This window comes from Pyrus communis, chromosome 11 (genome assembly GCF_963583255.1).
Source record: "Pyrus communis chromosome 11, drPyrComm1.1, whole genome shotgun sequence".
NCBI lineage: Eukaryota > Viridiplantae > Streptophyta > Magnoliopsida > Rosales > Rosaceae > Pyrus > Pyrus communis.
Genome location: NC_084813.1, coordinates 10,116,907 through 10,128,013, shown reverse-complemented (window position 1 = coordinate 10,128,013; position 11,107 = coordinate 10,116,907). Strand labels below are relative to the sequence as shown.

Genomic DNA, 11,107 nt, shown 5'->3' with positions numbered 1-11,107 from the left:
GAGATCACCATTTTCAACTAAACATTATGTTCTGATTGATTTAGCTAAACAGTTTTAACGGAAGAGATTTTATACAGAACCAATTAGATTTAGCTAAACATTTAGCAAATCTTTTGCAGTGTTTTGCAAATTTACCAAATGACAGCACCAAAATGCTTTGGTAGGAAGTGTAGTAAAAAGCTATATAGCAAGGCAAAACGCCACCAAATTTTAGCTCAAGTAGCGGCCAGACTTAGCAAACACAGGGTGATGATCTGCGCTGGTCCTGGTACCATTTGCCACCTTCAAAACTTGAGCTGCTGCTTTCTCAGAACTGTTCAACTCCCACAGCATTCCCGACGTTCCTGTTATCTGTACTGCACGCCCAGGCTGGAGAGAGACCAAACAGATAACTTTAGTGTTCTTCAGTAACATTAAAATGAAGAATAAAAACCCTCTGAACCGAAAATCATGATTTGTTGGAACCCATTTGTCCCACATCGGACAGAGGGAAGGAGAAAGAGCTATTTAAATAGAATTACCTCACTCTAACTAACACCGAGTCCTTTTGTGATAAAATCCCACACCTGAGGATTGGACAGGTGGTAAAGTGAGGACAGTATCGGTGTTGGTTGGAGTGGGCCCTCGGCCCGTCGACCTGAAAAATTCTACATGATTACTCACAGACCTCAAGATTCTCCACAAAAGAGTGGTGCCGATCCCTTGGAGTTGTCTTCAAGTTGGAGTTTCCAGTGGATGATCCTTCTGTAAGAAGAGCTCTGCCATCTGTAGTTGCTGATCTTGAACTTCCTGCAGTGGCTCCACTCTGTCTGTAAACCTTCTTCCGGTATCCTGTAGCTTCATAACCTCCATGGTTCCCAGAGTTGGTATGAACACTTGAGTTAGCATATGTCCTGGACTGTTAAAAACAGGCGACAAAAAAGTAACGAAACAATCAGTTCAGTCCACAACAAAAACCAGCATTATAACACATGAAAACTGAACCTACCTTATTCTGGAAATTATCATTTCCATTGCTGCTACCCCACTGTGCTTGTCTGCTTAGAACCTGTGACATCATGAATCAAATAAGAATAACTTCCACTAAATACACACATGCAGAAACACACATACGACGAGGCTGATTAGAAAATAAGGTGGATTACTTACAGAAGGATAATCCGCATCGACATTAGTACCAAAACTTTGATACATGACTGGCGGGCATAGCAGAGGAGCCGTAGGAGGCCTTGGGGAAACGCTATACTGGACCAGGTGCAGGGCAGGCCAGTTTGGAGATTGCAAAGATCTTTGTGGCAGCTGAAGAGTATAGTAATCTTGCATAGCCTTGCAGCGATGATCTTTGCTTTGAGCTACAGCCACATAAAGTTTTCTTCCTTCCAACATAGCTCCTGAGAAAAAAAAAAACTCAATCAGACAGGCATTAAACCAAATATAGGCTTAATAGAAGCAAAAGCAGGAAAGGACACAATGAGATCTTGTTTACCATTAAGATTGCTGAGAGCTTTTGCAGCTTCTTGAAGAGTTGAGAAGCAAACAAACCCAAAACCTCTGCTCATCCCATTACCATCACGCATCACTTTGGCCGACAGAATCTTCCCAAAGGCACTGCAATGTTCTCCTAATTTGATATCATCAACAGATTCAGCTAGATTCTTAACATAGAGATTCATAGACTTAAGTTTCTTGATCTCACTGTTCAGCATTTCCTCTTTACATTTTAGAAACTTTTCCCTCTCAGCTTTCTTTTGAGCCCTTCCTACAAACAAATGTTTCGATCCTGATCCACATTTTAATTATTTTTTATTAGTGAAAGTTGCAGACATAATTATACTAACAACAAAACAAGCTACAACGAGATGAAGGAAGTTGGAGGTTTACCCAGCAGTGCACCATTCATGCCCTCAACAGCCTTCTTAGCCTCTTCTGGCGACTCAAAGTTAGCAAACCCAAAACCTTTTGACTTCCCTTTCTCATCCTTCATGATGGCAAGACTATAAACACTTCCGTACTGAGAGAACAACTCTCGAAGCAGATCCTCAGTTACATGTTCAGCAAGATTCTTCACAAACAGATTTGTAAATTTGGATTCATCCTGGGCTGGTATTCTGTCACTTTTCTTAACGAATTTCGACACATATCTAATGAAAAATGCAGGATAAGTTTATTAATGAACATATAATAACACAAGAGCATTTTGTTATATCAATAACATTAAATGCAAAACCAATAAGAAAATCATGTAACCATCCAGGTTAATAGAACAACATATCAACAACACGTATGAAAAGACATTGTAACACATTGCACAAGACCATCTATAAACAATCAAACATCACAAAAACAAGAAAACTAAATGAATAAACCAGAACAAAGGAAACAGAGGGCTTACAGCTTCTTCCCCTTAATGATTGTATCATTGAGAGCATTGACAGCAGCCACAGCCGATTCCTCTTTGTTAAACTGGACAAACCCGAAACCCTTGCTCTTCCCATTTTGTTCTGCTACCTTGCAAGAGAGTATAGTCCCGAACTCCCTGAACATGTCCTGCAAGTGAGTGCTGGTGATTTCAGGGTCAAGGTTCTTCACAAAGACATTGCCAAGACCAGTTTTCCTTGGAACAGAATCCCTCTGAGACCACATTATTCTCATGGTTTTCCCTTTCAGCTCAGTGTGATTCAGACAAGCCATAGCCTTGGATGCTGACCAAAACAGACCGAAAACATCAAGGATCGAAAACATATGAATATCACACAGATAAAGTGTTGATAAGGTTGTTAGTAGTCATAAGCCGTCCTACCTACAAAGTACAAGCCGTCCTATAAGCCGTCCTACCTACAAAGTATAAGCCGTCCTACCCACAAAGTATAAGCCGTCCTATAAGCCGTCCTACCTACATAAGCCGTCCTACCTACAAAGTACAAGCCGTCCTACCTACACACTTGTATCCCTTAATTTAGGGTGATTTGATCTTGATACTTGAAGTCATGTATATAAATCCTTGTATCCTTGTAGAGAAAGATAATGAGAATCCAAAAGTTTACATAAAGTAACAAAAAAATCAAGAAATCTAACCGAAAAATCAAACATGATAACAGAGGAGAAGAAATTAAGAGCACCAAAATCCCAATTAAGAAAAATGGAGTACGAAAATCCCAAATTAAACCCTAAACAAACAAAAAAATTGAGAAATCCATCTCAGGAAACACATTCTTAAGCCCAAGAAACAGAACCACCAGAAACCCATTTTCTCGAAATTGAAAATTTTTTCTCCACTAAGCAAGAATTCCCTAAAACCCTAATCAAAGAGCAAGATTAAAGAACCCGAGGCACCAAAACCAGAATAAAACTCCAAGAACAAACCGAATAAAAGAAACCCATTTCCAGATTCATCCATAAACAAGAAACGTAAACGTAACCAAGATTTAGATACTCTCACAAAGAATGTTAGATAGAGAACAGAGAGATATGCAGGGAACCAGTGCTACCATTGTTGAAAGAAAAGAAGAGAGAGAGGCGGTGGGGTTTTTGGTTACCGTGGGAGTGGGAGTAGAAGTTGACATAGCCGTAGCGGAGGGACTCGCCGGAGTGGGAGTCACGGCAGAGACGGACGGAGGCGATGGGACCCATGAAACGAAAAGTAGCGAGGAGGTCTTCCTCGGTGACCTGTGGGTCCAGGTCGCCCACATACAGAGAGAATATATCAGGATCGACCCGCGCCGGCGGCCGTACTGGTAGCGTCGGCAGTAGTGATGGTGGTGGCGGTAGCGGCATTGGGGTTTTAGGGTCTGACAGCTCTGCCGCCATTTTCCTTGCAGTCCAAGAATAGCAGAGCTCAGAGAAGAGAGAGAAGTGGGGGGGGGGGGAGGGAGGGAGAGAGAGAGAGAGAGAGAGATTTTTGTCTGTTTGTTACAACGGTGAATGTCGTGTGTGTACTGTACGGGTATATAAAATGGGATTTTGATCATTTCTTGAGCTAATGGAGAGGATTCTCCTAACCTATCATCATGGATCGTTAAATTTTTATCCAACGGTTATAATTATTATAACTTTAAAATAACCTGTTATTTGTAACCGTTAGATATAAATCTAACGATCCACGATAATGGATCAGGAGTATCCTCTCTCCATTAGCCCAGGAGAGGATCCAATTGCTATAAAATGCGAGGGAGAAAAATGAAGTGTACGGATGCTACACGTTGGCGAGTAGGATTTAAGAGGCTACTCGCTATGGTTGGGTTGCGATTTGGGAATGCTGAGCGTCGCGATGGCGGGAAACTTCAGAACGCTGTCGTTCTGGTTGGCATCCAATGCACAGCCGTTGAAACTTGAAGGTTTGATTTAATCTAATTTGGACGGCTGAGATTGTGCTTGGTTCCCGAGTTTGAAAGATCAACCTAACTGAATTGGTTAGGCAAATTGTTGTACGTATGGATGGCCAACGTGGGTTGGATAAGCCTTCACATTTTTTTTTGGTCAATAACCTTTACTTTAGGGTTGTATAGAGTAAATAGTTCTCGTCGTTAGCTACAACATCCTTTACTTTATGTTTGTGTAATATTATAGTGGTTTATTTGTGACTTTTATCTATATAAAAGAGTTAATACAGTGGAGTCACAACAACGAAAGAACTTCATTTTTTTCTTACAAACAACTCACGAGATCAAAAACGGAAAGTGATGCTACAAATCTCCCTCTCATCTCTTCTTCTACATTCATTATTTGATACGGTTAAGAAAATAAATAGTGTCATACATTGCTCTGTTTCATTTCAATTTCTAACGGGTTTATTACACTAACACTCCCTGAGGTTTATCGAGATTTCACAAAACTCCTTCACGTTTGAGACATTACACTAACACCCCTTAGATTTTAGTTCTCTTTCATGCAACCCCTCAGTTAGCATTTGGTTTATAAATTAGTAATTTACCCTGATTAATTACTTAAAGCTCATAAAGAAATGTTTTATAATTATATAAAAAAGTTCGGGTAAAGTACAAAAAACTACCTCAACTATTGGTGTTACGACATTTTCATACGTTATCTTTTAAAATTGACAATGTCATACCTCATCTTTAGAATTTGTGTCAATGTTATACCTTCCGTTAGTTTGACCGTTTATTTCTTAGTTAAATGCTGATGTGGCTTGATCCAGGACCCATTTTTTATTAAAAAAATTAATAAAATACTATTAAGAAGAGCATGTGGACAAATCTCCCACGTCCCCCAACCCTTCTTAATTAGTCCCCCAAATCTCCCCTCCCTTCCATTTCCAATCCCCCTCCAAAGTCACCAATCCCCCGACTTTCCCCGCTTCCACAAATCCTTCTCTGCCGCTTCTATGATTTCTTCTTCCTAATTTAGTGCGGAATCAAATAGCAGAGATTTGATCTTGATTACCAAATTATTATTTTATTAGACAAAAATTGTTTTTTAGGTTTGTTGAAAGTTTGAATGGGTGATGGTGATGGAGGAAGAATGAGGACATGGAGATGGAGGTGGTTGCTTGATCGGGTGGGAGGGAAAGAAGAAGATAAACAACTTCTTTTTTAAGTAAAATATTATTTTACTTTGAAAATAATATAAAAGAAGTTATCTTACTTTGAAAATAATAATTTACTTAAAAAAGTAAAATATTATTTTACTTTGAAAATAATAACACTTGGTCTTCTTCTTGTTTGTGAAGTGTTTAATGTTTTTATAAATTCTTTTATATGATTATAAAGTTCTCTTATTAGTTTCAAGTCATTAATAAGGGTAAATTAGTAAATTTATAAGTCAAATTTTGACTCAAGGGGTTATATGAAAGGGAATTAAAACGTGAAGGGGTGTTTGTGTAATGTTTCAAATGTGAGGTGGTTTTGCGAAAACTCGATAAATCTCAGGAAGTGTTTGTGTAATTAACCTGATTTCTAACTAAGTTTCTCTCTTTTTTTTTACTATTTATAACACAAATTTTTTTATTTAACGCACTTAAATGATATATTTGTAATAAGGAGTGTTACATTATTGAAAGAAAAATGAAAACTTCCCCAAAATGGGAAATATAAAAAATTCTACTATATTTATAATTGGTCATTTATCGCCAATTACACTCAAGATTTTTCCACAAATGGAGATTATCTTCTTTTGGGCATGCCAACAATCATTAGACAATGTCACTCAGTAATATGGTTTAGTAGTATTGCTCTTCACTTGAAAGTGAGATGTCTTAGGTTCGAATCTTGTGGATGAAAAATTTGATACTAAATTAGGCTGTCCATTATGTAGCTTAGAGAAACTCTCCCTCCCTTTAGTGTAAAATTATCCATGTACTAAAAAATTAATTAATTAATTAAATTAAAAAAAAAATTTTTTTTTTTTTGGAGAACTGGAAATATGCATTACCAGGGCTGGAGCCAAAAGTACAGGGAGGCCTACCAGGAGGCAACAACCAAGGAAAACATACATAAAGCAGTGAAGAGGGGAACAAAGGCTAAAGACACTGCACCAAGTGCAAAAGCATTGCCCCCTTCACTATCAAAACACAATTATGGAGGACACAGGAGCCCATCCTTGTTCAAAAACATGCACCAACGAAGATGGGGGACGGTTAACACAAGTAGAACCGCACATCTCCGTATTACTTCTCAACACCAAACGGTCTGCCGCCATGTTGGCCGATCTCGAAACCCAAGACCTGCGGCACGTTTGAAAGGTATCCCAAAGCCTTAAAATTCTAGTCAACATAGGATAAGCCTCCCAGCTACCAGAGGATAAATCATTAACCAAACATGAAATGTTCTTTTGAGTCCGACTCAACAATAATCATCTGCAAACCCAGTGAAGTAGCATACTCACACCCATACAATAAGGCTAGAGCCTCCGCCACAGCAACACATGGAGCAGAAATCATCAGGTTCCTCGCCCCCACGAACCTACCCTTATCGCTTCTGGCAACAATCCCAACAAAGCCCTCAGCCGTAGCAGCATCCCAGCTCGCGTCCACATTCAGCTTGGTAAACATGGAGCAAGGGGGAGATCAACAGGCCAAGCACGAATGGGAAGCCTGTCCAGGAAGAGAGATCCCCAATGGTTTGCGGGAAGCCTCCAAGAAAGCTGCAGCCGAAGACAATAGGATAGGTAGATTGTAATATTCAACCTTCATGCGAAAAATAGAAATGTGAAGGGATTCTATTTAATTTTGTATCTTTTTTCTCATTTATTAATGTCACTCGAGTAGAGCATTTGTTCATGCACAACATTCAGTTTATTTTCCAAATGTAGTAGTTTTGAACTCACACCATAATACCCAATTGCATCGTTAATTATACATAATTCATACATGATTAAAAAAAGTGAACTATTGTAAATTGCATTATCTGTGGCCACACAGAACAAACGTAAAGTAGTTCCATTATGATATTGCTACATCTAACAAAAATGATGGAGCAGACTTCCATGGTACGTGACGCTATTGTGGCGGTGCATCAGTGCCATGAAAGCAAAGATGCTATTGAAGCTAAATTTGAAATTAGACTTTTTCTCTTCTTTGATTACACGTTATATTGAGGGAGATGGGAATGGATCGTTTTAATCCAGTTGTATTGCAAATTTTTGCACAATTAGCTCCTAACTAGCTTCAACTGTCAAAATATGGTAAAAAACGGCATTGTTTTGCTAATTTCTTAACTATACAATTCACGCGCGTGTGTGTGTGTGTAAACCGGCTAATCAACTAAAATGCCGATGCAGATTTTCTGTGTACCTTGGGCGTGACGCCACGGGAGTTTACCAAAGCTTCTGCATACTTCACCAACTCAGCTTTCTCCACAGAACCTTCCATGCATAAGGTCTTATACCCGGAGGGGTGTCCCACGTCACTGTGCCTTTGAATGCTATGTACATCCTCGGTATCCTGTCCTTTAGGATTCTTCCATCTGGGAAGGTCTCAAGAAGCTCTCAATGAACTATGAGAATAAGTGGCAAATATGTTACTTTGACCCTCTTGAACAGTATAAGCTGCTGGTGATTTACTAGAACTGAAAAACGGAGTTGGAGACTCATTATCTTCTGCATATCCAGCTTTATCTGTTGACGCAGCTTGGTTGTGAGAATGTGTTTTTTCCCCGTACGAGTCTCCTAAGCTTGCTGAAGAATTTGGTTTTACTCGACGTGTTTGTTTTTGTAGCAGATGAATTGTCGACAGAAAAGTCATCAAACTCGGGGGAATCTGTGAACAAGGAAGCTTGGGAGGATGACCATTGATCAGAGTCAAAATCAATGTTCTTATCCCCGAATCCTTCTGTGTTTGCATATTCAACTATTAGTTGCTTGGCTTTCACCTCTGATGTCGGGCTTAATGATTTACTCAAGTCCCTTGCCACTGTTTTACCAGTTGGAGACTGATAATTCCGCAGCTCGTAGCGTAAGCAAGCATTTATCCACCAGAGGTAAACTAATTCTTCGACATCAGAACATCGATCAACTTGGAGTTGCTGAATTTCCTTTATCAAATCATCATTTTCTTGTCTTAAACACTTACTCATTTCCTTCATTGCTTTTGCCTGCAACAAAGTGTACAACGTAAATTCCAAGGAATTATGATCAAGGGAAGACATGATAACAACTGAAAACTCTGATGAGCTAGTTACCTCCGAATCTTCCAAGATAAAATTTGCAAGGATTTGTGTGGACTCCAAGCTCTGTGCTAATTCAGAGTTATGGAGTTGCAATTTCAGATTAGACTTTCTCAACGCTTCAGCTTCACCTTCCAAATCTTTCATCCTTCTCAGCTTCAATTGAATATCTGAATTACTATCAGCAGTTTCGGTATCGTGAAACTTCTCAAATCTTTTCTTCAGAGTTAATATCTGTTCTTTGTTCTGTTCTGCTTCGAATCTGAGTTTTTTTTTCGGTATCTTAATTTTTGCCCGATTAGCCTCAAGCTTAGCCACCACTTTTGCATGATAAGCCACTTGTGACTCCAGTCTTCGATTATCTGCCTCTAAGGACTCAATCTTAAGACAGAAAAGCTTAGTCTCCATACTATTGATCTTCAACTGGTTTTGGAGCTCCATAACAGCAGTTTCCTGCTCTTTAAGGCCATAGTACTCGAGCAACTGGCCTCAAGACTCCGCTCCCTCTTTCAAAGAGACCTAACTGTATTTCTGAGGTGTCTGATTTCTTGCTCATATTCATCCACATCTGATCTATATGCTTTGGGAGTGTCTACATCTGACCTAGGAGTTTCGACATTTTTCCTTGGAGGAAACCCAGGATTTGCAGCACCAAAGTCAAATTCCTCCACAAGCTCATTGAACAATGGTAAGAGTAACCCATCTTTGTCTCCACTGTGTTTGCTGCACAGAGAAACACTGGATGCGCAATTACCATTACAGACCTTCGGCGTGCACATCCCTTCCTGCTAAGAAAATACAGAAACATTCTTCGTTGACTGAAGTAAAATTTAACAAGAACAAAGATACTCGTTTGATTCATTATAATTATTGGAACACCTCATACTAAACATACATATTTTTCGGAATTGCATGAACTGTGTGATTTCCTTGTGGCATGAAGGTCATCCTTCCGCCGAGGCCTCACTCCCAAATCAGCTTCACTTTCTTTATATGCATGCATGAATGATCAAAATGATGACTTAATCGACAATCAAGTACAAAAACCAAAAATGAAGAACATAAAACACAAATGAAGGAGATCAATCTAAGGTGACAAGACAAACCCAAAGAGCACGGAGAGCGCGGGGAAGGCAGGGAGGGCTTGGCGTTTCTGGTTTTGAGACGAGAAAAGAGAAATCCAGCAAAAGCCACCCCAACTTTCAACAGAAGGGGCTTAATGTCCTTGTTCTTTCCCCCCACCATCATTAAAAACCCCTAATTGCAAATCATTGACCCATATAATTTAGAAACATGATCATGGGTCCTCTTCTTCATCATCTTCCATCTACATCACCATTCCATGTCAGATTAACACGCACAAATGAAATTCATAAAAATCAAAACCCCCATTAAACCTTGCCCAAAAGAATAAACATGAACTGTATCATACATAACTCAAAAATTAAAAATAAATAAATGAAATTTTTATGCCCAGAAAAAGAAAAAAATTCACATAACACTGACAGGTGAAGCCAAAAAGGATCAAAGGAAATGAAAAACAAGAAAAACCCATCTTGTTTTAAAAGTCTGATTTTGATTAAAATTTACAGATTAAGAAAAGGATAACAAAAAATAAAATAAAAAATATGCAAAACCTAATAACCATATAGTCATGTTGATTCATGTAAACTAAGTCATATGGCAATATGTCATTGGTTAGTCAATTGGATTGAGTTAGTTAGGATGAAGTTGTTAGAAAGGGTAATTGAGTCATTGTGTAATGAGATATTAGCTAGTATAAATAGCTGATGTAGCAGTCATTTGGGATTGGATTGTATTTTCTTTTACTCTTCGAAATATACAAAGCTCTCTTCTCCTCTTTCTCTTTGTTCTTTCTGCCATTGTTCTATACTCTTAGGGTATCATAGTTTCATAGGTTAATATGGTATCATCGCCGGCGAAGGTTTACTGCCGTTTCCGATCCTAAGGGTTTCTTCCGCTACTCTGATGCAGATTCTTTGTGGTTCATTCAAGGGTTTCTTTCGCTAATCTGTTGTGGATTCTTGGTAATTCATTTGAGGGTTACTAAAGTTTACAATGGTGTTCGAAGGATTGATCGTGCGTCTTGTTTGAAGAATTGATTCGTATCAGGTGAGATTGTTCGTGTTTCTTCATCTGGGTTTTCTTGAATGTTGATTTCGTTCTGTAAAATAATGGAGTTTGAGATTCTGTCATGATTCTCGTGAATTGGGGATTCTGTTATGTTTTCTCCTTAATTGGTGAATGAATTCTGGTGTATGGGTTGTGAGATTGTTCGTTAATTGAAGTGTTGATTGCGATATTGTGAATTGGTATAACAGTTGCAAGAAAGTGTCAATCTTTCTTGATTTGTCTAGAGTGTCATTCTCTAGAATCAATCTTTTAATCATATAGTTGTCTTGATCTTTGGAAGTGTCAATCTTTTATTCATAGATGCGTCTTCGTTTAAAGTTGAAGGTATTTTGGGA

General features: G+C 38.8%; 2 protein-coding genes across 2 annotated transcripts; both read right to left on the bottom strand.

Moving 5' to 3' along the window:
* Nucleotides 1-43: 43 nt before the first annotated feature.
* On the bottom strand, nt 44-3,807 carry LOC137708024 (polyadenylate-binding protein 6-like). Its single transcript, XM_068446986.1, has 8 exons — nt 3,537-3,807; nt 2,393-2,702; nt 1,882-2,141; nt 1,487-1,780; nt 1,150-1,391; nt 989-1,048; nt 668-898; nt 44-369 (listed from the first exon to the last, which is right to left on the bottom strand). Exons 1-8 carry the CDS (start codon nt 3,805-3,807, stop codon nt 211-213), a joined length of 1,827 nt encoding a protein of 608 aa, XP_068303087.1. The 3' UTR covers nt 44-210.
* Nucleotides 3,808-8,066: 4,259 nt separating this feature from the next.
* Nucleotides 8,067-9,397, bottom strand: LOC137708991 (protein CHUP1, chloroplastic-like). The gene is given in 3 exon segments (XM_068448141.1): nt 8,067-8,546; nt 8,634-9,106; nt 9,109-9,397. Coding segments are annotated over 3 exon segments (1,242 nt in total).
* Between the last annotated feature and the right edge of the window lie 1,710 nt (nt 9,398-11,107).

Bases quoted from the DNA above. Each gene is read 5' to 3' on its own strand.
- LOC137708024 (XM_068446986.1), bottom strand. From the start codon at position 3,807: ATGGCGGCAGAGCTGTCAGACCCTAAAACCCCAATGCCGCTACCGCCA. The intron at 2,703-3,536 runs GTAACCAAAAAC...TGTTTTGGTCAG, and splicing joins CTTCTACTCCCACTCCCACG to CATCCAAGGCTATGGCTTGT. The intron at 370-667 runs GTCTGTGAGTAA...GTCTCTCTCCAG, and splicing joins CTTTTGTGGAGAATCTTGAG to CCTGGGCGTGCAGTACAGAT.